Raw genomic sequence first — 23,273 nt, 5'->3', positions numbered from 1 at the left:
GTTTTTGTATATTTTTTTTTCTTGATACACTTGGGTTTCTTCGGTCATCGGGTGTTACTTTTTTTTTGACGAGCTTTTGTCTAAAATTTTAGACAATGATTGGAGCAACTCCTATGATTTATGATGTGCGGGACATTGCTTTTGAAGGAGAATGTATAGCATCTTCTTCTGGTCCGGGGAATCCTTTAATTTTGATTGATAATGGTTTGATGAATATAATAATGAATTTGATTAATTATTGGTTATAGGATCATGGCAATGCCGAGCAGGATATGCAACAGAATTATCACCCCGTATTGTTTTTGATAGTTTTGTTTCAAAGTATAGAGATAGACGATTAATGAAGACATATACATTAGTAGGAAATGATACATTAGTAGAACCTATGGCCAGACATATAGCAAAAAGTCCATTTGATTTTAATATTGTAGCTAATTGGGATGTAATGGTATATTTAATGGGGTTATGATTGGGGTTTTGTTGATTATTTGAAGGAAATATTATTAGATTATGTATTTTTGAAGCTAGGTGTTAAAGGAAATGAACAGGTAGAGCATCCTTTAGTTATGACAGAACCCGTATGTAATCCGAATTATAATCGTGGAGGTTATTTAGATTTTTATGTATGAATTGGGTTAATGATAATAGTTATGTCAGAATTATTGTTTGAATGTTATTGTGTTCCATCAGTATGTTATGGTATTGATAGTCTTTTTTCATTTTATTATAATGGTGGTACGGATGGAGTAGTTGTGAGTGTAGGTAATAATACAACACATGTTATTCCTGTATTAAATTTTTCTGGACATTTGGGTTCGTCGAAAAGGTAGATTTTTTTTCTAATGATTTAATGAATAATGACAAGTATAGAATATCATGGGGAGGTGTACAATCTACGGAATATTTACTTAAACTTTTTCAATTGAAATATCCTAATTTTCCTCAAAAAATGACGTTTACACAGGCGCAATGTTTGCTTCATGATCATACATATGTTTCATTATCATATAAGGATGAAATTAAAACGTTTTTGGATCCAGAGGTTTTAGCTGTTCAGGATAGAATAATTCAATTTCCATGCACAGAAGTTGTTTCAAATTTAAAAACAGAAGAGGAAATTGCTCGACTTGCTCAAAAGAGGAAAGAAGCAGGACGTCGTTTGCAACAACAAGCTCAGAAAACTCGATTAGAAAAGTTAATGCAAAAAGAAAAGGATATGGAATATTATGTTAAGCTTCAGGAGACTATAAAGTTTAAGGATAAGAGATACGTTATGGAAAAATTAGAATCGGAGGGATTTGCTGATGAAGCAGAGCTACTTGCTACAATAAAAAGACTTGAAACTGCGATTCGAAGAGCGAAAAATAAAGATTCTTGTCAAGATACTGAGATTCCATCCTTTCCTTTACTTGATATTCCTGATTCAGAATTGGATGAAGCAGGGCTTAAACAAAAAAGGCATCAGAGGCTAATGAAATCTAATTATGAGGCTAGAATGAGGTCTAAGACGGAAAAACAGGTTAAGAAGGCTCGTAACGAAGAGATGGAAAAATTGGATGAAGAAAAACGTTTAAACGACTTGGAAAAATGGCTTGAAGAAAAAAGAAATGCTAGAAATTGTTTATTGGAGAAAATAAAAGAGAAAAAAAAGTTAAAAGCTGATCTTAATGACCGAAAAAGTATGGCTAGTCAAATGCGTATGAAAAGTATTGCCAATCTAGCTAGTGATCAATATTCTAGAAGAAAGAGAAGAAGAACTACGGAAAGTAGGGGTTATTATTTGATTGAAATAATCTAATTGAATATAGTTGAGGATACTTTTGGTGCAAATGATGAGGATTGGGCTATATATCGTAATATTGTTAATACATCAGAATCTGACGAAGATAACAATAACTTGCAACATTTAGAATCTCAATTGATGTTGTATGATCCAACATTTGCCAAGGATGATCTCTTAGATTTTAATGAAAATCCTACTAAATCATGGATTCACAAATTTTATAGGGGAGTATATCCTCCATTCGACCCTAACGATGTTCAACAATTACATCAATTGCATTTAAATGTCGAAAGAATAAGGGTTCCAGAAATTTATTTTGAACCAAATATAGTTGGATTAGATCAAGCAAGTATAATTGAAGTTATAAGTGATATTTTATCTCGTTTCAATTTAAATGATTCCCAAAAAATGGCAAATAATATTTTCTGCACTGGAGGTGCTTCTTTACTTAAAAATTTCAGCCTCAGAATAGAAAAGGATTTTAGAGCCTTATGGCCTGCCGATAAACCTATTTCTGTACGACAAGCTAAAGATCCACTCATCGATCCTTGGAGAGGTATGCAACAATGGTCTCATACAGATCAATATAAAAACAGTTATATTACTAAACAAGAATATTTAGAAATGGGTTCAGAATATATGAAAGAACATGGAATGGGTAATGTCAAAATATGAAATTTCTTCCTCAATATTCAAACTCCAAAAAATCATTTCCACTTAATACCAATTTCTTTTTTATATAAAGTACTTGGTTTTTTTTCATTTTCTTCTCAATCTACACCGATTCATTTTGTTTTTAATTTTTTATAGATTCTTTTTTTAACAAAAATCTTAATCATTCTTTATACTTTTTAACTCTCTGTAATCACAATAAATATACATATTTCTTGTCATTCTCTTCTAAAAATCACTGACTATATTAATATTAAGTTTAGCGGCTTTTTAGCTTAAATTTAAAAACAACTACTAATTTTTTAAATTGTTTTTATACAAAAGTATTTTAATAGGGCTCTGTTTAGATATTAAATACTTTAACTGTTCACTTTTTTCTTGTATATTTTTATATATTTAATGATGCGTTCAGAAGAATCACCTATGGACTTTACATATGAGAATCCTCGTCTTGGAGATGATGTAAATTCGCCGTTTAGTCTTTCAAGTATCTCTAAATGCCTTGGAAATAGTGATTTTTCTAAAAAACGTATTATTTTTATGTTAGATAAGGGAATACATTGTTGATTATTTGGAAGGAAGTTTTATAGAAACTTTGGAAAAAAATGTTCCAACAGCAGGAACATCTTTTAGATCAGCTGCAGATGGTGCTCAGTTTTTATTTTCTACACCAAAAACAAATTATGGTTCTAAAAAAATAACATCAAATTCACAATTTATAAATGAAGCACCAACAGATAGCTCGGGTTTAGATAATACACCAGATCCAGAAAGAATGGTAGAAGGTCATAATGTTTTAGAAAAGAATCATTTTTCTTTAATTAATATGAAAAATAATAAAATAAGTCAAGGTGTTATAAAAAAGATTAAGAAAAAACGTTCATCTAAGAAGAATGGTGAACGTAGGTTTTGGGATGGAAATTGTGTGGACAGTGATGTATTTTTTGAAGTTTAATTCTTTTGTAATAATTTTTAGGATGAAACGACTATGCCTCTTCAGACGAATAATTATTTTACTAATTGGTCTCTTAATGCTCATAGAGACATTCCTTATATTGCATCAGGGTATCTACAGTTATTTTTTAATATATTTCTTCTGGGTGTTTTATTATATTTTGTTATTGCTTTTGTTAGGACAATTCAAAGGGATGTTGATCAAAAGGTAGATGAGTATTCTGCTGGTAAATTTTATAAAAATATTTATTGTTATCTAATTTTTTTTTAAGAAATTTTACAAGAAATGTCATTATGTTCAAAAGAATATACTGAAAATCGATGTTCTCCGGATCACAGAGTTCCTGCAATGGAACGGGCTTGTGCTGCTTGGGAAAGATGTATGAATCGAGATCCTACTGTTGTTGGTCGTGCAAAGGTTTCTGCTGAGACATTTGCAGAAATTATTAATAGTTTTATTGAGCCCATATCTTATAAAACTATGGTAAGCTTTAAAATTATAAAATATCTTTAAACTTTTTAGATATTTTGTATTTTGATAATATTTGGATCAGTTTTTATATCAAATTTTGCATTTGGATTTTTTAGGGCAAAAAGTATAAATCATCCTCATCCATACATGGCTGCTGCTGCACCATACTTTACTGACAATGTTTATAATTATCAACAATATCGTAAACAATCAGGTAATAATTTACGTAATTCAAGAAGGATGATATATGAATCATGATTGTATATATTATTGGTTTATAATTGTTTTTTTCATGAATCAATTTCTATAAATTGATTGGCTATTTATATAATGTTAACTTTTAGATTTATGTTTTTTAACTGTACTAGAAAATCATACTCATTAGATTAATTTTTTATACAAATAGTAGAAATATCGCTATATATATCCAAAATTTTTCAAATTGCATTCTAGGATTTTTCTTGTGTATATCAAATATTTATAAATTATAGAAATGCTATTTCAATCGTTTTCTTCACATGCCCATCCCTTTATTCCTTCTCCTCGAGAACCTATTGGTATATTAAGATATTTTTTGTTCATTCCAGGTGTATCCTTTAGCCATGGATGATTAGTCATTCCTCCTGCATTAGCTCTTTTCTCCGGAATAATTTCTAGCATTGGAAGAAGAAAGTCACTCAATAGATCAGATTCGCTCCATGACAAGTGATATTTATCATGAAGTACTTCTGGTAATCCCCAATAGTTCAATTTTGAAATATGACGTAGTTCACCTAAAAATAAAAATCAGAGATTTAAATAAATCGTTTTTTATTTTACATCTTTTATTGAATATTTCATGGGAATATTTTCCTCTTGATGCAAGAAATCGTGGAAACTTTCCAAGTAATTCCATAATTTGTGCAATATGATCTATTATAATTTAAAAATAAATAAAAATATATGAATATATTAACCATCATTCTTTGTATAATCTTGCCCATTCTTAGGGTCGAATAAATAATCACCTGTTAGTAATTCAAATACCTAGTAATATTTTAAGTAGAAGAATATTATAAAAAATCAACTACCATGCAAGACATACTCCAGCAATCAGTACTTGCACCCCATTTAGCACCTAAAAGAACTTCTGGTGAACGATATTGTCGTGTTTGGATATCGTCTGTAAAATGATGATGAGTCCAGCATGCATTTCCTAAATCTGCAATTTTAACGTTTATGTAATTTGCGCTGTCTGGAGATGAAGATGGAGTTATAGGTTGTTTATCAATATTTGTTTCTAATGAAATCCCTGAGATATCTTTTTCAAGAGCTTCGTCATCATTATCAGTCATACTGGTATTATTTTCATTGGAATCTGATTTTTTTTTCTTTAAAACTTGCTCATCACTTGTTTCTTTATTTGAATTATGAATTCTAACATTATTCTTGTATGACAAAATATCAGAGTTTATCAGCGGTTGACTATTTGTTACGATAGGATTATTCCTTGGCTTTTGCATATTAGGGCTAACACTTTGGGTAAGTTGAAATGTATCAGCTACTTGAGCAATTGCTTCCTCATTATTAATACATATAAGAACATTTTCTGGTTTTAGGTCGGTATGTATTATTCCACAATCTCTATGTAAATAGTCTAGACCTAAAAGAACTTGCTTAGTGATTTGTTTTACTAATGGTATTGGTATTCCTCTGTAGTCGTATCTTTTAATAAGGTTAAGCAAATTCTCTCCTAATACTTCAAAGATCATGCAAATATGAGTCCCATTAGGCCCTTGATGCTCAAATTCATCAAGTAAGGAAACAATATGAGCTGCTCCTGGATGTGATGGATTTGCCGTATTGATTTTTTTTAAAAGTTTTATTTCATCAAGAGCTGTTTCCGTATAATGTGAAGCTGAACGAACTATTTTTAGTGCAACATAACAATTTTTCCTAAAAATTTGTCAAGTGTTTTAAAATCTCGTTTTATATTAATTTACACATTGTCTTTAGCTAACCAAACCGTCGAAAAATGCCCCCATCCAAGCTTTCTAACAATCACATATCTTCCATCCTTATATTTTTCCCCAATTTGCACCGGATGATACCCTCCCTTACAATAATCCTCTAAATCCTCCTCCCCTAAAAGTTTTTCTTCATTTTTCAATAAATATTTCCTATCTTTTTTTCCCTTATTAGAACTCGTTTGTAAATCATTTGGATGTTGATATTCCAACGTTGAATTCTCTTCTAAAATAAACGAATCCGATACCTCTTTTCTATTACTATAAACCTATTAGATACACTTCTTATCTTCTTTTCAATATATAATCCTTTCCTTGAACTATTCTTCACTTTTCTATATTTTTTTGTCTCGGATTTCTATCATCCTTTTTAGCTATTATCCTCCTCTTTTAAAATATACCTTATGATGCATCCTTTTTAACCTTCAATTCCCAATAATATATCAATCAATTTCTTTGTATTTTTTTCTTATTTTTATAATTACTACTCTTTTTATGGGAATTTTTTATGCATTCCAAAATATCCCTAAGACTCTCCTAGACCTTTTTGTCCAATATTTCCCCTTCTAATACTTTGTTCTAATCAAAAAAACTACTACTTTGTGTATTTTTTTTCAAAAAAAAATTAATCTTATAAACAAGCTTTTTCTTTTATTTCTTTCTCTATATATCCTATTTTTGTCCCTCAAAAACTCAAATATCCCTTAAAAACACTCTCCAAATCTTCCTGATACTATAGAATCTCTTTATTATCTCTTTTTATACTCCTTTATAAAAAAATATTGATCTCTTTAATCCTTTAATATTATTCAAAAATTAAAAAACTATTTCAATCTCTTCAGGCAACAATATCAATTCATTAGAACTCTCAGAATATCCTCAAGTTCCTGTGTATATTATGATTCCTGTGCACAGATAGGTCAGATTATAGTCCTGTAATAGCCATAGAATTTGGTGGTCGGTTAATCGGAAGTTTTCCATACAACGTCTATATATAATTGAGGAAAGGAAAAAGTAAGGGAGATGGAGATACAAGAAGAATCGGAGAGAATTGACTATTCTCTAATAGAAGAGGTTAATTTATAATAGTTTATTAAGAAATACTGAATTTTTTTGATTATTTAGTTTGGATTTGATACATTAAAGAAAAAGAAAAAAAACAAGAAAGTTTCGTTTAATAGTGACAATGAGTCGCTGAATGAAGGTAAAAATGGATCAGGAGATGAATGTAAGATGGGGTCAGGTGAAAGAATGGCGAAAAAAGGGTATTTTTTGACTGATTTATGGTGAAATATAGATGGAGATGCAGAGGTAGAAGAGATGACGAATATGTTTGCTAGTTTGAAGAAAAAGAAGCAGCAAACAGTTAATTTTGGAGGGGAAGATGAGGATGATTTGAAGGAACTTGAAGAGATTGATGGAAAGGATTTTTTAAATGAGGTTTTTGATTTAAGTGATGGAATGAAAAAGAAGAAAAAAGTGAATATGGAAGTGTTTGATAAGTCATTGAATGAAGGGAATGGTAAGGAGGATATGGAAGCAATTACTGGATCATTTAATTCGGGGGATCAAGAAGGTCAAGGATGTCTTAAAACAGATCGAGATTTTACGTATGCAGAAGTATGAAAAAAGTTTAAAGAAAAAAAGATTTTAAGTTTAATAATCTTTAGCTTCTTGCTCAGATATTTAAAATTTTACGTCAAAATAATCCAGAATTAGCGGGGGAGAAAAAACGGTATACAATTGTTCCTCCTACAATTTATCGAGAAGGAAACAAGAAAACGATTTTTGCTAATGTTATTGATATTTCTAAAAGGATGCGTCGAAATTCAGAACATGTTATTCAGTTTTTATTTGCTGAATTAGGAACGAGTGGAAGTGTAGATGGTAGTGCTAGATTAGTTATTAAGGGAAAATTTCAGCAAAAACAAATTGAAAATGTTCTTAAAAGATATATTGGTATAATAGGTTTTTTTTTATTATTGTTTTATATTTAATGGTATATAGTTGAATATGTTACATGTAAAATTTGCAAATCTCCAGATACCTTATTAACTAAAGAAAATCGTATATATTTTATGACATGTGAATCATGCGGAAGTAAAAGATCAGTTAGTGCAATAAAGACTGGTTTTAGAGCTCAAACGGAAAAACGGAAACGTTAATTATATATGGAGATAAAAGTGTGGAATTGAAATTTAACATGTAAATTAATTGCAAGTATTTTATGAGTTTTCTTGGTTATTATAATTGTATATTTTTCACGATTATTTATAAAGTATTTATAATTATTTTTATAAATATGTGTTTAGAATTAAGTATTTTTTTGTTTTATTCTATTGTTAATTCATTTTCTTATGTTTTTTTTTAGGTATTTTGGATTGTTCTATTTGGATTTTAAGAATGAAGATTTCCAAAGCTATGGCTTTGATTTTATGAAAAACTCTTTTAATAGTTGGTTTTAAAAATAATTTTATGGTAATTGAATTATAGAATTGTTTAAAAGTTGCTATTTATGTTTAAAAATATCGTTTTATGGTCATAAAAACAATTTCTTTAAATGATAAATAGTTAAACATAATAATGATTTTAAAAATTAAATGTATTTTGATATTATAAAGAAATAAGTTTTTGAATAAATTTACTGCGTAAAACTAGCTTTTTATTGAATTTAATTTTTAAGAAATAGTAAATAAATAGAAAAGATATACATCAAAAAAATGTTAAAAATATACAATCTACTGTTGTTTTTCCCTATGGACATGTGAAATACTCGCTTGACAATTTGGGAAAATCTATATATTAGATTAAATATCTAAAAATATTTGTAAAAGTACCAATGTATCTGCGATAACAACATTTTCTCGTCGACTTGCTGCAAAAACAATTACTTCTGCAATATCTTCCCCAGTTAAAGGCTCCATGCCTTGATAAACAGCATCTGCTCTAGTTTTATCGCCACAAAATCTGACTATAGAAAACTCTGTTTCTACTAAACCTGGATCTATTTCCATTACACGAATACGAGTATTTATCAGTTCCTTCCTCAACGAATTAGTAAATGATCGAACTGCTGCTTTCGTTGCACTTGATTATGGTTATTTTTTTTATATGAAAAAAATATATTACCAATAAATAGACCCATCTATATAATGAAAAAATTATTATAATATCATATTAATAATTATACTTTACTTGGATAGGTTTCACGTCCAGCAATAGAGCCTATATTAATAATATCTCCTTTCCCGCCTTTTTGATGAAAGATATTTAAAATCTTTTGAGTTACCTAAACTTGTTAATTGATTATAAAATTATATAAATATTTAACATTAATCAATCCGAGTACATTCGTCTATATAATTTGTTAAATTCTTTTATTTAAAAAGATAAAATTTACGTTAAACATATCTATCATAATTTTTGTGTTAATTTCTCCTACTCTATCTAGACCAATTACAAAACCACTATTATAGTCAGTACATCTTTGTATTTTCTCATATTTTTACGCATTGTTAATAAGAATATCAATGTCTTTAAAGTCTTTTGGAAGCCCTTCTATTTTTTCTTCAATATCTTCTGGTTTGCTCACATCTAATCTTAAAGGAAGGACTTTAACACCCGGAAAACTACATTCTATATCCTCTGCTAATTTTGTTACGTCCCTACGTGCTGAAATAATTAATTTAACTGTATTATTTGCCTTTGCAAATTCATAAGCACATGCCTAAAATGATAAAATATATTGAATTCTATTAACACCTAAAATACTTTTCCAATCCCTGAACTTGCGCCTGTAATAAAGACTGTTTTATTACAAAGACGAGACATATTTGTATTTTTTTTCTATTCAATCTCTGTAAATTAGGAATTAATAAGTTTTAAAATCTTGTTTATAATATTAATTATTAATTTTAATAATTAGTGCTTAAAGCTTTTAAGTCTGTAATATTAGTCTATAAATATAAAATAATTAGCAATATTTATGTATTTTTAAATGTGTAATTTCTGATTAATTTTATATTTTTTTTAAAAAATATATGTTAAATTATAATGTTTAATAAGTTATATTATTTTTTATTTGTTTTTTATATGAATAATAATAATTTTAAATGATATTGAAGAAAATTTTGTTTGTTTTATTTAATTTTTGTTTTTTGGATGTTTTTGAATCTTTTAAGCTTTGATCTTGCTGTTTAAGAAAATATCAAATAAAACAAAATTGTATTATAAAAAGGATTTTTAGTGGTAAATTTAGTAGAAAATGAGAATATAAAGATATATTATAATTAAAAATATAATAATTATATATATATATATTAAATGAATTTTATATAAATTAGAAAAATTAAGTATTATATACTTATTTGTAAGAAAATTGTAGCTTTAGAAATGTAAATTAAATTTCAATATATTTTAGATATTAGAATTAGTAGAAAATCATGTAATATTTATGTAGATTGAATAAGATATATTATTAATTTGTAAGATTTTTTGAAGAAATATTGTTTGAAAAAAATAAGGGAAAACTTGTAATGATTTTTAGTTAAAAAAGAATGAGTTATGTATCTCGTATTGAAGAAATTTGTTTAGGCTTGAAACGTGTTCGTGATGCTATTGTTTCATGTTCTAAAGGCAAAGATGTAATACAAGTTTTTTTAGTGATTATATTAATATACAAGTAAAGGTTCGCTTGGTAGCAGTTTCAAAGTTAAAGTCTGTTGATGATATAAGAATTGCTTATGATTATGGTCAAAGACATGTATTTTTCTTAAATTTATATTTTTTGGTATAGTTATAAATATAGTTTGGAGAAAACTTTGTACAAGAAATGATTGAAAAGGCTAAATTACTTCCTCCGGATTGTTGTTGGCACTTTATTGGGAGTAAATTAATTGATATTAGAAAAATTAGTTATTTTTATATATAGGACTTCAAACTAATAAGTGTAAAGCCTTGGCATCTATACCCAATTTATGGGCAGTTGAAAGTCTAGATTCATCTAGAAAGGCATATTTACTGAATAAGGCGTTAATTGATTTGAAAAAATCTCCTAAAATAGATAATCATTTTAAAAAACTTAATGTTTTTGTTCAAGTAAATACAAGTTGTGAAGAAGGTTTGTTTTAAAATAAATTATAGATTTTTTTAAATAATGTAGGAAAGAATGGAGTTAGTATTGGCGATTCTATGGAATTATGTAGTTATATAATAAATAATTGTAAAGAACTCTATCTTAAGGGTCTTATGACTATCGGTTCATTATCTGAAAGTAATAGTGAATATAATAGAGATTTTGAGGTATTTTTTGAAAAGCTATTATTATTGTATAAATTTTGTTAAGGCACTTGTAAAATGTCGAGATGATATTACTAAATGTCTTGGTATAGAATTAGAATTAAGTATGGGAATGAGCAGGGATTTTGAATTAGCTATTAAAATGGGTTCAACGAATATAAGAGTTGGTACAGATATTTTTGGTATATTTTTCTTTGTTTTAATAGTATATGCTGTTTTAATATCAAAATATAGGAGTAAGGTTATCTCGACATATGAATACGTTATAAATCCAAAGAGTATTTAAATAATTTATATGATATTCGATTAAATATTTTCTGATAATTTCTTTTCTATTAATGATTCTAAATGATTTGCAATTTCTTCTTTTGTACTTCGAATAGTAATTCGATACATCTAAGAGATTTATAAAATAAATGTATATTAAATTTAATTATTAAATACCTTAGCTTCATAATTAGGCTCAAGTCTTAGTAAAGAACCATATTTCCCTCCTTGACTAGTATATAATACTGATGCACCAACTATATTTTGATTATTTGTATCAATTTCTTTTAAAATCTCCCATCCAAAACCTTGAAGTATTTTTACATTATCATAAAAGTTGATATTTTTTTCTTTATCCTTAATAGCAAAGATCTTTTGGCATTCTCTAGACTTTCCAATTTGTCTCCATCTATGAAAGAAATCGCCCGAATCAAGTTCTACTCCATCTGAGAACTTAGAAAGAACAATAGGAAGCTTTAAAGTCAAAGATTTCATAGATGTAGACATATAAGATATAGATATAGATGGTGGTTCTAAGAAAATATCACGATTTTCAATATTTAATGTTTGTTGCACTTGTTTAAGTGCCTCCAGGGTACAAGGAACATCTATTGTCGAAACAATAGAGAGATTTGATTCGCAAAGATTTTGAATAGAAGATGTGAAAGAAGTATATGTTAATTGTGATTTATTCTTATATAAAAGTTCCATTTTTCCTAAATGATTACGATATTTAGAGTGAATATATATTTCAATTTCTTCGTCTTCATAAAGTATTCCTTCATTGGTACATAAGAGTTCGTTAAAATTTGCTTCATATTTTTTAGAAAGATCAGAATTATCAGACAGTGATACGTAGTTTATATCCGATATAAGATTTGACAAACTAATGGATTGATCAGATTCTCTAGAAGATGAAATAGATGATGATAAGCTATTAGTGTTTGAGGTGTCTAATTCAATTAAATTATTTTTAGGTATCTCCAATTCACCAAAATCAATTGTTTTGTAATTAGATAAGTCTTTAGTACTTATTATGTTTTTTTCTCTTGATGACTTTTTTTCTTTAATATTTTCTAATCTTTTGTCTTCATTTTTTTGTTTTAGTAGTTTTGATACTAAAAATGATTGATTTTTTAAGAAAGGGTAGGTTTTCCCACATAATTCTTGTAAAAGATTATTATTTGGCATATGACATAAAGCTAAATATTCGCATGCACGTTGTTGTAATTCAGAATCAATACTGTTTGCATATTCTTCAAATACAACTTGTATGTCTAATTTGATTTCAGGGAACAAATTTACGAATTTGATATATGTTGACATAAGTAATGCCTGTGTTTTGGGTGAATATGTATTAAATTTAATATGTAAAGAAATAAATTGTTCGATAGGACTACTTTCAGGAGAGTCAGATATTAAATGTCCAAATTCTCCCAAAATATATCCGCCAAGTTTTATCATATTTTCATGAGGATTATTTTTTAAGTATTTTAATATTGTTTTTGCTGAATATTTTTGTAGTTCTTTGTTATTTTCTATAACTTGAATAAATCTGTGTAATATATCATCGCCAATATGTTCTTTAGAAATATTTATGAGTTGTAGCATTATATCTACGTACCATTGACGTTCTGTTACATGTTTTTCGGCTAGAATAGCAATTCTAATAGCTATATCTTCTTTTATTCCTCTATTTGCGTTTTCTAAATAGTGAATTAACTCATTAACGATTGTTTTTGTATTATTGGAATCACATGTATAATATAATAATTCGAGAGCTTTTCTTTGAATACTTATGTCTTTATCCTTTAAAGACTGTATAATTATATCTTGATATTTCCTGAACGGTTCAAAAGTATTTACATGTTCTGCTAAATAAATTAGAGCTTTTAATCCAAGGTATCTACTATTAATTTCTTTATATGATATAAATTTGCTTAGTAAATGAATAGTTTGATTTGTTAATGTTTCATCGATATCAATATGAATAGTAACATTAATTGCTTCAAATAAAATTGCATTTTGAATATTATTTTGTTGAACATTTTTTGGTAATTCATGAAGTATAGATGATATAATGAATTGCAAAACTTTGCATATTAACTCTTGAGTATCTTTGTCATCTAATATGAAATAAGAATAATTTTATGCATGAAAAAATATTAAACCTGGAGGTGAATAATATTGTAAAAGACGTAAAAGCTTGATTTGAAGCCAGGGTGCTGGTACTTTGTAATATACATAATCATAACTATATTCTCTATCAATAACGATCTACCTATGTTTAGTATCATAAATAATGTAGCATGAATATATTACTCTTTTTAGCTTATTGATAGCTTTAAGGTAACATCTTTCATATAATTTACTATTTTCTTGAGCAAGAGAAATTAAAAGGCTTGTTATAGATAATGATACTCCTAAGTCTGGATCATCCAGCGTAGATATAATACTTTCTGCCCATTCTTGCCTAATAACATCTGGATTTTTTCTATGAAGACAAAGAAGAGTTAGAGATGCTTTTTTTTTAACAAAATTTTTAGATACACTTAATAATTAGTTCAACATATATACTTAAAAATTCATACTTACGGAGATACAAGTAATCTGTTCACATCCGACGCTAATATATCCCCCATTTCCTTTCCTCCAATATTAGCAATTGCATGTAACGCTAAACAATTATAATATTCATTTGGGTCTAATAAATCTTGTTTAATACTATTAATCACAAGACATGTTAAATCATGTTTTTCATGTAATAATAACGTTATAGCAAGATATCCAATTTGCTTTTCCGAGTACTTTTGACTAGAAATAAGATGAACCGCTTCCATATGTCCAAAATCAATCTCCCATCCAAGAATATAAATATATAATAACTTTAGATTCTATTAATCTTTGGTTCCTTAAACTTTCAAGTTCTTGCCTTGCAAATATACTTTTTCTTCTGATAACTGTTTAAATGTCCAACTGTTTCATTAGATATTAGTTAATAACATTTAATAAAAATTAAAACAAACCTTTAAACTTATTCCGAATATTGGCTAATTCTTGATTAATTCTTTCTTCCTCATGTTGACAAGTCTTTGAATTCTTTAAGTCGCTTATAAAAACTGTTAATCCACGCATAGATTTGTTCATTAGAATAAATATTAAAAATTAAAGAGACGTTAGAAATTTATAAAAAAACTAACGTTTAGTCTTAACAACTTAATAATAAAAAATAGTAAAATTTTTGGAAAAAAATGTTATTAAATAAGACAATGTAAGCCTTTCTGTTATTTTTTAAGTGTATTTTAATATGGATATGTTTCTAATATTAAGTTTAGACTTGTAACAGGTGCTTCAAGAGGGGTATCTTTTCTTAAGAAAATTAAGTAAATCTTATAATAATGTATTTAAAAGATCGGCCGAGCAGTTGTGGAAGAATTGCTTAAAAGTTATGAATATACTTTTGTAGTTGCAGTAGTGCGATGTAGATCGTCTTTAGCTACATTGCAAGAGAAATATGAGTCTCGGATAGCAGTTGTTGAAGGAGATCTTAAGGATGAGAAGACGAGTGTTGATTCGGTTAATACGGCAATACAAAGATTTGGACGATTAGATTCTCTTATTTTGAATGCGGCGGTTGTAGAACCTATTGGGAAAATTGCAGATATTGATGTAGAATCATGGAAAGCTCTATTTGATGTGAATTACTTTTCTCTTCTTTATACGGTAGGTTTTTTCCTGGGTTTTATGAAAAAATAATGGGCAAAGTTGAAAAGTGCAATTCCATATTTACGATTAGTTTGTGGTAGAGTAATTTTTATTTCTTCTGGTGCATCTACAAATCCATATAAGGTTCTTTTTTTTTGTTTAGTTTTGTAAGAAAACTAATATTAAAAATTATAGAGTATGGGTGCGTATAGTGGATCAAAGGCTGCTATGAATCATTTATCTTCTGTTTTGGTAATATTTTTTACAATAATATTTAAGATTCTAAAAAATAGGCGATTGAAGAAAGTTCGATTACTTCTGTTTCTCTTCGACCCGGAGTAGTAGATACACAAATGCAAACATCCCTAAGAGAAAAACGTATTATTTTTTTTAAACGATATGTTCTAAATTGTATATAGACGTCTCAAATCTAGATAAAGATATGCATGCTAGATTTATGAATCTTCATCAAACAGGCCAATTGATTTCGCCAGAAGACTCTGCAAGAATTATTGTAATTCTAGCTTTATATGCCAAGAAAGAATTAAGTGGCAGATATATTAGTTATGACGATAAAGAATTGATGGAATATGTGACTCATGATTAATCAATTCTCTTCTCCAAAAATGTATATTTTGAATTTTTGTATTAGAGTTATTTATAGTATATCAAGATAATTTATTATTTTTGAGATGACAATATATTATCTGGTTCCCCAGGAAACCTTTCGACTCTAACTTGTTCCCAATCATTTAACATCATTTCGTTCATTTGAAGTTTCTAAAAAAAATATAAGAGGATATACTTTTCAAAAATATAAATTTACATAGTATTCGTCTTTAATATTTATTTTTCGGCGATTTTTTTTCATGCCTAAAGCTTGTTCTTCTGAAATCTACCGATTAAAAAAACTATTATAGAGAATAAATGAATTACTTGTTTTATCTTTTGATCTCTACTGTCATAACGAAATTGCTGAGATATACTTAATACATAGGCACCGCCTAATATTGTTGTTATGAAAGGCATACCAAATAATAAAAAAGGATATTTATGAATAGTTTTATTAAGTTGGATTATTTTTTGAGAAAGTTTGCTTGTATTGGAAATATATTTTTTTCGTACAAAATAGTTCATTTTAACTCTTGGAAATTAGAGAAGTTTTGATTAAATTTTAATGTTTTATAAAAAAATTGCGGATAAAGGTAAGATAAAAATGTTGTATTTAATATAAAAAAAGTTAAGTAATATGATGACAAGTTTTGTCGCCCCAGACAGAAACTTTATTGCAATGTTGAATAAAAAGTTAATTATTTCTGAAATATTATATAAAACTTTACTAAATAGTTATTAAATGGTTGTTTTTTATAAATATTCTAACCATAAGGTAGAATGAGGTCTATGTTAATTATATATTATTTTTAAATGATGCAAATGAAAAACATGATGATTGAAATTGTGTACTATCAAATTCTGATTTATTTGATGAAAATAATTCATTCTGATCTGTTTGCAAATTATTTGATTATGATTTAAAATTATATGACTTTTTTTTTTTGAAAAAAGGTAATGTGTAGTTTTATAATTTAGTTTTTTAAAAAGCAATATATGCTTAAGATGATTATTTTCATGCTAATTATGAAAAATGAAATGATTAATAATTGGTATTCTTATTTTTGGATCTGAAGCATCGCTTCATTTTATTAATGCTTAATTTTAAACTATTGATTTATTTTTGCATAATAGCTTATGTATTAATTATTTTAGAATATTTTTTCAAATCTGAATGCAATAAATAATTTATATATTCTATATTTCTGTTATTTACTAGATTGTTTTAATTATTATGTTATTTTCTTATATATTTGTTTTATATATGAATGTAGAGAAGTTTTGTAAATTGAAAGGTGTAAAATAATAACCCATAAGAAGAACCGTATAACTTAATACTAAAATAGAACCCTGAAAATTAATATTTATTTTTAAAAAGAGAAATGGTTACCTTGAAATAATTACTTTTACCTTCACTATACACATAAGCTAGAAGAAATACGCAAAGAATTACACAAATAAGATCCCATCGTGGAAAAACCAAACTTTAAATGTTAAATTGGTAATATTTTATTATAATTATTTAAAACCTGAAAGTATAGGATAATAGTTCCTGTCTCCCGATATTTCTAAAAGCACTATATGCAACAAGGCATGGTATCTGTAGTAAGCACACTTGAAGTGCATATGCTGAGCCAATTTCCATACTATGATTATTGATTTAAAGTAGTTTATGAAGTTACTTTTTTACCTTAGAGCAATATTTCCATTAGTTGCAAATGATATAGCATTCTATATCCTGTAAGAATATAAAAAATAAAATTAGTTATAAAACCATAAATTCCGTAGTATTTGGCACCAATGCAAATAAAGTGAATCCCAAAAATTTTTCATCTATATGAAAATTTTGAAGAACTACATCTACTGTATTAACTAACATTTCTAAAAAAAAAATATATAAACTAAATAAATAATAGGATTTTAAAATACCTGCCACTACAGAGTATAGCAACGTTGATGTCAAAAGTATTAATGTACTTTTTTTTAGACTCCAGCTAGGTGCACCATGTCCTGTGTTACTTTCATGTTCATTTCCTTCTAGTTCATGTAAATAACTTTGAGAATGTATAAGATTTTTTCTGAATTTATTGTTTTGTGTTTGTTTATATTCGTGATTACCTTGATTTTGAATCATTGATTCTTGAACATCCATTGCTAAGCCCATAGAATTAATAAAAGCATTTGTTTCATTATGAATGGCATCTTCTGGTTTATAAGAGTCTTGCATATATGAAATTAAAGAATCATGAGGATGATTTTGTGAAGTAGTATTTTGACGGCATATATTATCATTATCACATGATGGAAATGTGCTATTAAGTCTTTTATTAAATTGATGTTCCAGAAAACTTTTTGGTATTATTTTTTTGAAAATTTGAGATTCTCGTATAGGTGTTTTAATCAATCGAGAAGTAATACTCTCTTTAGGAGTATCTAAAGCAGAAGCTGTAATAGGAGTTTGCCATATCATTGCTGCATGAGTTCTTAATGTAAACCATAATCCAATTAAGTATGAAAGAATAAGAGTTAATGCACATATATATGTAAATGGTTTTACAGAATTTTTGTAAAATGGATCATCAGGTGCATATGATTGGTCGAATTTGCACCTTTGACAATTATATATATATTTACTACTTGAACATGGTGAACATTTTAATTCGTACTATTTTTATTAAATTAATGTATAAAAAAGAAAAAAAGACATACTGTTCCATAAATTTGATAAAACAAGGTGGGTGCAAATGCCCCGATAACTGCAAATAACAACATTGTAGACGTAACGCCTGCAGATTTAGCATTGAATCTTTGTGTCTTTCTTCGTATAGCCCCTGCACACATTGATAAACCAGGCATTAAAAGAACGCCTGCAAGCACGCTACCAACTATGCTTCCCTCTACTAATCTAGCTTTTCCTTGATTTAGTGCGATGCAATAAAGATAAACTTCTACTACAGAGCCAAAGAAGGCATTAATAGCTGCACCCATACCAATGGACGATTGTGCAGAAATAGATGCAACAGCCATACCAACAAGATATGATAAAGATACAATTGATAGAAGAGAAAGAACAAATATAGTTGCTGATGATGTAATAAAATAATTGTGTCCAAAAATGCTTCCTAAGATATATTCGTCTGAAATAGTAAATAAAACTATAAACATCAAGTTTATAAAAAATATGTTTACTCCATCCACTGTATATTGGTAATATTTTAAACCAAACGCACGATATGTACATACTAAAATTGTTGGGTTTGAAAATTCTCCCCGGCGAAAGTCTGAATGAAAAACTACAGATAAAGGATGCCGTCTCATATGGTCAAATAGTAAATAAGTTACTTTTGCCATTGGCATTGCAAAAACTATTAACCAGCAAAATGCAGATACAAGTAAAAGAAGTGGTGCTAATAGGAGTTAAATTTACCAAAATTTCATAAAAATATACCTATTATTAAATAAAAAAGTAGAAAAAATACTATACGTCCAAATGACCATTGACCTCTTCCAAATAATCTTCTTCGTCCTTTTCTTTTTATATTATTTGATCTATGAAAACAACCAAGTAAACTCTCCGTGTCTGACATACTATCAATGCTATCTCTTCGTCTACCAATAATTCTTTGAATATGTAAATTATTATGTTTAGCTATCTCTAAATCAGTATATTCGCTTATACTATGTCCTTCTCCTTCGTCTTCTTCCGCGTACGCTTCTTCAGATTTTAGTTCGACATATTGACCAAAAGGATAAAAGACATAACAAGATAATCCCCGAAGTACTCGACTATAATCTTTGTCGGGTTGACCAATTATGAATATATAGCAAATAAATGATGTTATTAAAGCAACTAAAGCTAGCCACCATCCAAAGCATATCGTCCAGAGAATATTACCTATAAGATCTCTAGAAAAAATAGGTTCTCCTGGAGTAGAGTGAATATCGCCTTCTGCAGTTTTTTGTACAGATCGTGTTTTTTTATATAAAGCTGGTTTCCAAAGTCTAATACCAAAAGGATGAGTTTTATTAATTGCATCTTGAAGAAATTAGAATATTATTTATATATAAAGGAATAGCATAGACCTTGTCTTTCTTTTAAAGTAAAACTTCCCTCACTGTCGATACTATGAGAGATACTTTCATTATCGTTATGATTATCACACACTAATTTTCCAAAACTTTCATACTCCTCTCCAATAGTATCCTCATCTATTTCATTTATAATTGCTTTGTTTTTTCCATAATCTTTTTTAAAGCCTTTTTTTTTTAATGTTTTATTTCGAAATTCTGATTCGAATTCTGAAAAAAACGCCTCTTCGTCTGCTTCAATTTCATTCTCATCGTCTTCTGCTGAAAAATATCCTCTTTGTGGATGTGATATAACTCTAACAATATGTCTTTTGTAACGAGGATTGCGCGAATTGATTTGTTTAGTTGATGATGTAGTTGACGTTGCTGAAACTGTCCGCTGATTATATCCACTTCTACATGGATATGTTGATGATGATGCAAAGTTTCTCGCGTTTCTATTTTGTTGATGACTTATATTCGATGATGAACACCTAATTGTAGATGTAGAATCAAATGATGGTTGATTAGAATGTCGTGCATTTTCTACACATGTATTTGAAATATCTAAGGGAGACTCATCCGTGTTACACTCATTTTCAGATATTTGAGAATTTGCTGTACGAAAACTTCCTTTGGATGCATATGATGATAATACCATATCTTTTTTTTCCATACTAAAAAAAAATGATAATGATTATTTAGAATTTAGTTTTGTTCTTTAAAAAGAAATTGTTGATATCCTATGTTAAAATATGATAAATTAATTATTATAATTCTTATAAACACGTTATTTTAATGAATAATAATTTTTAACAACCGCTTAATTTTAATAAATTTATTAAACCCTTAAATTATTTTTTATAAATTTCGTATATTTATAAACTATTCAAATATATAAATAGTTTAAAATGACATTTTATAAATATTTATTTGTGTTTTCAAACATAAATAAATAGAAGATAAACATTATAAGTCATATTTCAAATATTTTGTATATACTTTAGTATCGTTTGAAAAATATATAGTATATAAATGATAAAATATCTTTAATTTAAAAGAAAAATGAATTTAGGAGAGAACCAGTATTTTTTATTAAAAGAGATATAAAGATTTTTACAATATTTATGTTTTTCAAAAAAGAAAATGATTAAATTTTTACAATTTTTTGTATAATTTAAAATGTTTAAGTGTATAAAATAATAGAAAGAAAATAATTAAATATATACATAGTCTAAAAATATGTAATTATTTGAATATATTAGATCTATAGAAATATATAATACATTTATTATCTTTTATTTGATATCTTGATTAGGAAATTTAGATAACGAAAAAATATATAGTCGAATTGATAATAATTAAGAAAATCGAATAATTGCTTTGAAACAAAGATTTTTAAGTGATCAATTTAGAATAATGAACATTGAAATATTTATAAAAGGATGTCAATTGCTTTAATTTGTTTCATAATTTTAAAAGATTTAAATAAAAACAGTCGATATTTGTATTTAAAGATTAATGAATATTTTAGATAAAGTTATTTCAAAATTATTAAAACTTAGTAAGAATTGTGCCTTTCAGGAAAAAAATAATTATAATATAGAAGATAAAACTTCATCAAAAGATTCTGAGATTTCTGATTTAATGCATTTTAACGAAAAAAGCCCAGAGATAAATATAAAGCATGCAAAACATAGGAGATTTACAGCAAATAAAGTAAACTATATTGCATTATATACACGTTATTAATGATATATTATAGAAAAATACTTTTATGCTCACTTTAGATACTTTAATAAATATAAATTTTCCTTTAAAGGTATATAACCCTTCAAGCCACCTGTAGAAAAGTATGTGATCTGTATAATATGAAATAATTAGGAATTATAATAGATCTTTATTTCATAAAAGACAGATATATGTAATTTAGTTTTTTTGATAAATATATATATGCATATTTGATATGTTTTAATTATGTAGTTTTGGTAGTTTGCTTTAATAGTTTTGTTTTATCTGGTTTTGATGTTTTGAAGTCCATTCCTTTTTGATTTTCAATTGTTTCATTTAGGTTTGGAGTACCATTAGATATGCTTAAAGCATCTTCAGTATTTTTTATATCTTTTGAATTTTGCTTTATATTTCCATTCCATATTCCACAATTCATGCAGATGTATTTAATTGATTCCCATTTTTCTCCATATGGAGCTAAGCCATTATGAGTTCCACATTTTTTACATATTAAAGCATATCTATTTTCAGGAGATGTTTCATCTGGACCAATGATAAAATTTAAAATCCTAGAAATAAATGAATTATCTTGAGATAGTTTGGTGTAAGAATCAATAGGAAACGGTGTATCAGAAGTTGCAAAAAAAGATTCATGAACAGAGTTATCCGTATTGCTGTTATTGGTGTGTCTTAGTCGAAGATTAGAAGTTTGATTTTGTTGATTTAAATGCTGGAAAGTAGGCCGTGAAAAATCAACGCTCGGAGATGAAAAGCTATGTCTTGGTGTTTTTTTCTCAGAATCATTAAGATCAAGTAAAGATATGCTAGATTTTTCTGGTGTATTTCTTTGAGATCCAGAATATCGATCAATTAATGATTGTGTTGAATAAAAATTTGTTTTAGCTTTAAGTTCTTCTACTTTTTCATGTTGCTTAGTTCTCAAAAGTTCTAAACTTGATTCTTAAACAATATTTATCAGAATTGTTTTTGATTTTACATGTCTTTACCTTCTGATGAAATCATTTTTGTATAATAAATGGTAAAAATTACTCGTCCAAAATAAATACTAAAATAATAAATAATATATTTAAAGATAATTTTACGATTACCAAAAGAGAGAGATAATAAGGATGGAAAGTCTTAGGAACCATTTTTCAATATCTTCTGTGTTCCGCATATAAAATAAAACCCATATTAAGAAATAAATAAGATATAGAATTGTACAATATAAAGTAAAAAGTCTTTTGACACGTACAGAGCGAAGCCTAAATGTAGATAAACGTGATTCATGATGATTTATCTCCAATGCTAATTGTGAAAGAATTCGTTCATATGAATTTGTTGAAGAATCCTTCTAAAGTTTATTTTTTTTTAAAAAAAAATAATACGTACCTTCTTAAACCAATTCCATATATGTTTCATTCTTTTTTATTTATATAAGTTTGAAATAGGAAACTGATTTAAAGAAAAAGTTATAAAAAATATACACTAAATTGTTATAAAAACGAATACCTTAACGATATAATCAAGTAGAATTTAATATAATATAACTATAGATTTATTGGTAATATTTTGGTTTGTTTTTAATAAGTAAAATGTTATAAAAACTCAAATAAAAATTATTTTAGTCCGCATCTTATTACAGGTGTATATATTGTTATATTTATAATACATTTTGAATTCTAGCGATTTTTTTAATTTATAT

The 23,273-nt window shown here is 27.1% G+C and overlaps 12 protein-coding genes across 12 annotated transcripts; 6 read left to right on the top strand and 6 right to left on the bottom strand.

Moving 5' to 3' along the window:
* Positions 1 to 49: 49 nt before the first annotated feature.
* T552_01894 (hypothetical protein) lies at positions 50 to 2,503 on the top strand. Its single transcript, XM_018370455.1, has 6 exons — positions 50 to 204; positions 249 to 448; positions 495 to 606; positions 649 to 826; positions 871 to 1,766; positions 1,809 to 2,503. The coding sequence occupies exons 1-6, from the start codon at positions 96 to 98 to the stop codon at positions 2,456 to 2,458; spliced, it is 2,145 nt and encodes a 714-aa protein (XP_018225741.1). The 5' UTR covers positions 50 to 95; the 3' UTR covers positions 2,459 to 2,503.
* A 305-nt stretch (positions 2,504 to 2,808) lies between these two features.
* T552_01893 (hypothetical protein) lies at positions 2,809 to 4,182 on the top strand. Its single transcript, XM_018370454.1, has 5 exons — positions 2,809 to 2,984; positions 3,034 to 3,392; positions 3,432 to 3,636; positions 3,682 to 3,893; positions 3,933 to 4,182. The coding sequence occupies exons 1-5, from the start codon at positions 2,855 to 2,857 to the stop codon at positions 4,137 to 4,139; spliced, it is 1,113 nt and encodes a 370-aa protein (XP_018225740.1). The 5' UTR covers positions 2,809 to 2,854; the 3' UTR covers positions 4,140 to 4,182.
* Positions 4,183 to 4,382: 200 nt separating this feature from the next.
* Positions 4,383 to 6,300, bottom strand: T552_01892 (hypothetical protein; the record flags this gene model as incomplete). Its single annotated transcript, XM_018370453.1, has 7 exons — positions 4,383 to 4,654; positions 4,701 to 4,793; positions 4,838 to 4,907; positions 4,949 to 5,816; positions 5,864 to 6,156; positions 6,219 to 6,245; positions 6,289 to 6,300. The coding sequence occupies 7 exons, from the start codon at positions 6,298 to 6,300 to the stop codon at positions 4,383 to 4,385; spliced, it is 1,635 nt and encodes a 544-aa protein (XP_018225739.1).
* A 564-nt stretch (positions 6,301 to 6,864) lies between these two features.
* Positions 6,865 to 8,097, top strand: T552_01891 (hypothetical protein). Its single transcript, XM_018370452.1, has 5 exons — positions 6,865 to 6,961; positions 7,013 to 7,130; positions 7,185 to 7,507; positions 7,558 to 7,846; positions 7,895 to 8,097. Exons 1-5 carry the CDS (start codon positions 6,911 to 6,913, stop codon positions 8,050 to 8,052), a joined length of 939 nt encoding a protein of 312 aa, XP_018225738.1. The 5' UTR covers positions 6,865 to 6,910; the 3' UTR covers positions 8,053 to 8,097.
* A 484-nt stretch (positions 8,098 to 8,581) lies between these two features.
* T552_01890 (hypothetical protein) lies at positions 8,582 to 9,764 on the bottom strand. The gene is made up of 8 exons (XM_018370451.1): positions 9,659 to 9,764; positions 9,397 to 9,614; positions 9,288 to 9,354; positions 9,219 to 9,242; positions 9,083 to 9,176; positions 9,017 to 9,032; positions 8,725 to 8,974; positions 8,582 to 8,682 (listed from the first exon to the last, which is right to left on the bottom strand). Exons 1-8 carry the CDS (start codon positions 9,716 to 9,718, stop codon positions 8,626 to 8,628), a joined length of 786 nt encoding a protein of 261 aa, XP_018225737.1. The 5' UTR covers positions 9,719 to 9,764; the 3' UTR covers positions 8,582 to 8,625.
* Positions 9,765 to 10,386: 622 nt separating this feature from the next.
* T552_01889 (YggS family pyridoxal phosphate enzyme) lies at positions 10,387 to 11,708 on the top strand. The gene is made up of 7 exons (XM_018370450.1): positions 10,387 to 10,530; positions 10,575 to 10,649; positions 10,695 to 10,773; positions 10,818 to 11,006; positions 11,049 to 11,188; positions 11,232 to 11,367; positions 11,420 to 11,708. Exons 1-7 carry the CDS (start codon positions 10,444 to 10,446, stop codon positions 11,452 to 11,454), a joined length of 741 nt encoding a protein of 246 aa, XP_018225736.1. The 5' UTR covers positions 10,387 to 10,443; the 3' UTR covers positions 11,455 to 11,708.
* On the bottom strand, positions 10,399 to 14,642 carry T552_01888 (hypothetical protein). The gene is made up of 7 exons (XM_018370449.1): positions 14,479 to 14,642; positions 14,385 to 14,428; positions 14,048 to 14,337; positions 13,775 to 14,003; positions 13,624 to 13,729; positions 11,630 to 13,578; positions 10,399 to 11,581 (listed from the first exon to the last, which is right to left on the bottom strand). Exons 1-7 carry the CDS (start codon positions 14,597 to 14,599, stop codon positions 11,492 to 11,494), a joined length of 2,829 nt encoding a protein of 942 aa, XP_018225735.1. The 5' UTR covers positions 14,600 to 14,642; the 3' UTR covers positions 10,399 to 11,491.
* A 19-nt stretch (positions 14,643 to 14,661) lies between these two features.
* On the top strand, positions 14,662 to 15,809 carry T552_01887 (hypothetical protein). The gene is made up of 7 exons (XM_018370448.1): positions 14,662 to 14,723; positions 14,788 to 14,812; positions 14,864 to 15,175; positions 15,218 to 15,301; positions 15,353 to 15,409; positions 15,451 to 15,535; positions 15,577 to 15,809. Exons 1-7 carry the CDS (start codon positions 14,704 to 14,706, stop codon positions 15,762 to 15,764), a joined length of 771 nt encoding a protein of 256 aa, XP_018225734.1. The 5' UTR covers positions 14,662 to 14,703; the 3' UTR covers positions 15,765 to 15,809.
* Positions 15,793 to 16,337, bottom strand: T552_01886 (hypothetical protein). Its single transcript, XM_018370447.1, has 3 exons — positions 16,094 to 16,337; positions 15,984 to 16,052; positions 15,793 to 15,937 (listed from the first exon to the last, which is right to left on the bottom strand). Exons 1-3 carry the CDS (start codon positions 16,292 to 16,294, stop codon positions 15,839 to 15,841), a joined length of 369 nt encoding a protein of 122 aa, XP_018225733.1. The 5' UTR covers positions 16,295 to 16,337; the 3' UTR covers positions 15,793 to 15,838.
* A 631-nt stretch (positions 16,338 to 16,968) lies between these two features.
* Positions 16,969 to 20,560, bottom strand: T552_01885 (calcium/proton exchanger). Its single transcript, XM_018370446.1, has 9 exons — positions 19,853 to 20,560; positions 19,218 to 19,805; positions 18,479 to 19,176; positions 17,699 to 18,434; positions 17,544 to 17,650; positions 17,460 to 17,500; positions 17,299 to 17,415; positions 17,160 to 17,253; positions 16,969 to 17,119 (listed from the first exon to the last, which is right to left on the bottom strand). Exons 1-9 carry the CDS (start codon positions 20,511 to 20,513, stop codon positions 17,015 to 17,017), a joined length of 3,147 nt encoding a protein of 1,048 aa, XP_018225732.1. The 5' UTR covers positions 20,514 to 20,560; the 3' UTR covers positions 16,969 to 17,014.
* Positions 20,561 to 21,358: 798 nt separating this feature from the next.
* Positions 21,359 to 21,730, top strand: T552_01884 (hypothetical protein; the record flags this gene model as incomplete). Its single annotated transcript, XM_018370445.1, has 3 exons — positions 21,359 to 21,556; positions 21,603 to 21,659; positions 21,722 to 21,730. The coding sequence occupies 3 exons, from the start codon at positions 21,359 to 21,361 to the stop codon at positions 21,728 to 21,730; spliced, it is 264 nt and encodes an 87-aa protein (XP_018225731.1).
* Positions 21,731 to 21,766: 36 nt separating this feature from the next.
* On the bottom strand, positions 21,767 to 23,034 carry T552_01883 (hypothetical protein). The gene is made up of 4 exons (XM_018370444.1): positions 22,961 to 23,034; positions 22,678 to 22,919; positions 22,576 to 22,634; positions 21,767 to 22,528 (listed from the first exon to the last, which is right to left on the bottom strand). The coding sequence occupies exons 1-4, from the start codon at positions 22,988 to 22,990 to the stop codon at positions 21,813 to 21,815; spliced, it is 1,047 nt and encodes a 348-aa protein (XP_018225730.1). The 5' UTR covers positions 22,991 to 23,034; the 3' UTR covers positions 21,767 to 21,812.
* Between the last annotated feature and the right edge of the window lie 239 nt (positions 23,035 to 23,273).

The sequence above is a fragment of the Pneumocystis carinii genome (genome assembly GCF_001477545.1).
Source record: "Pneumocystis carinii B80 chromosome Unknown supercont1.8, whole genome shotgun sequence".
Taxonomy (NCBI): domain Eukaryota; kingdom Fungi; phylum Ascomycota; class Pneumocystomycetes; order Pneumocystales; family Pneumocystaceae; genus Pneumocystis; species Pneumocystis carinii.
The sequence above is the reverse complement of the archived record's forward strand: the minus strand, read 5'-3'. Positions and strand labels throughout refer to the sequence as shown.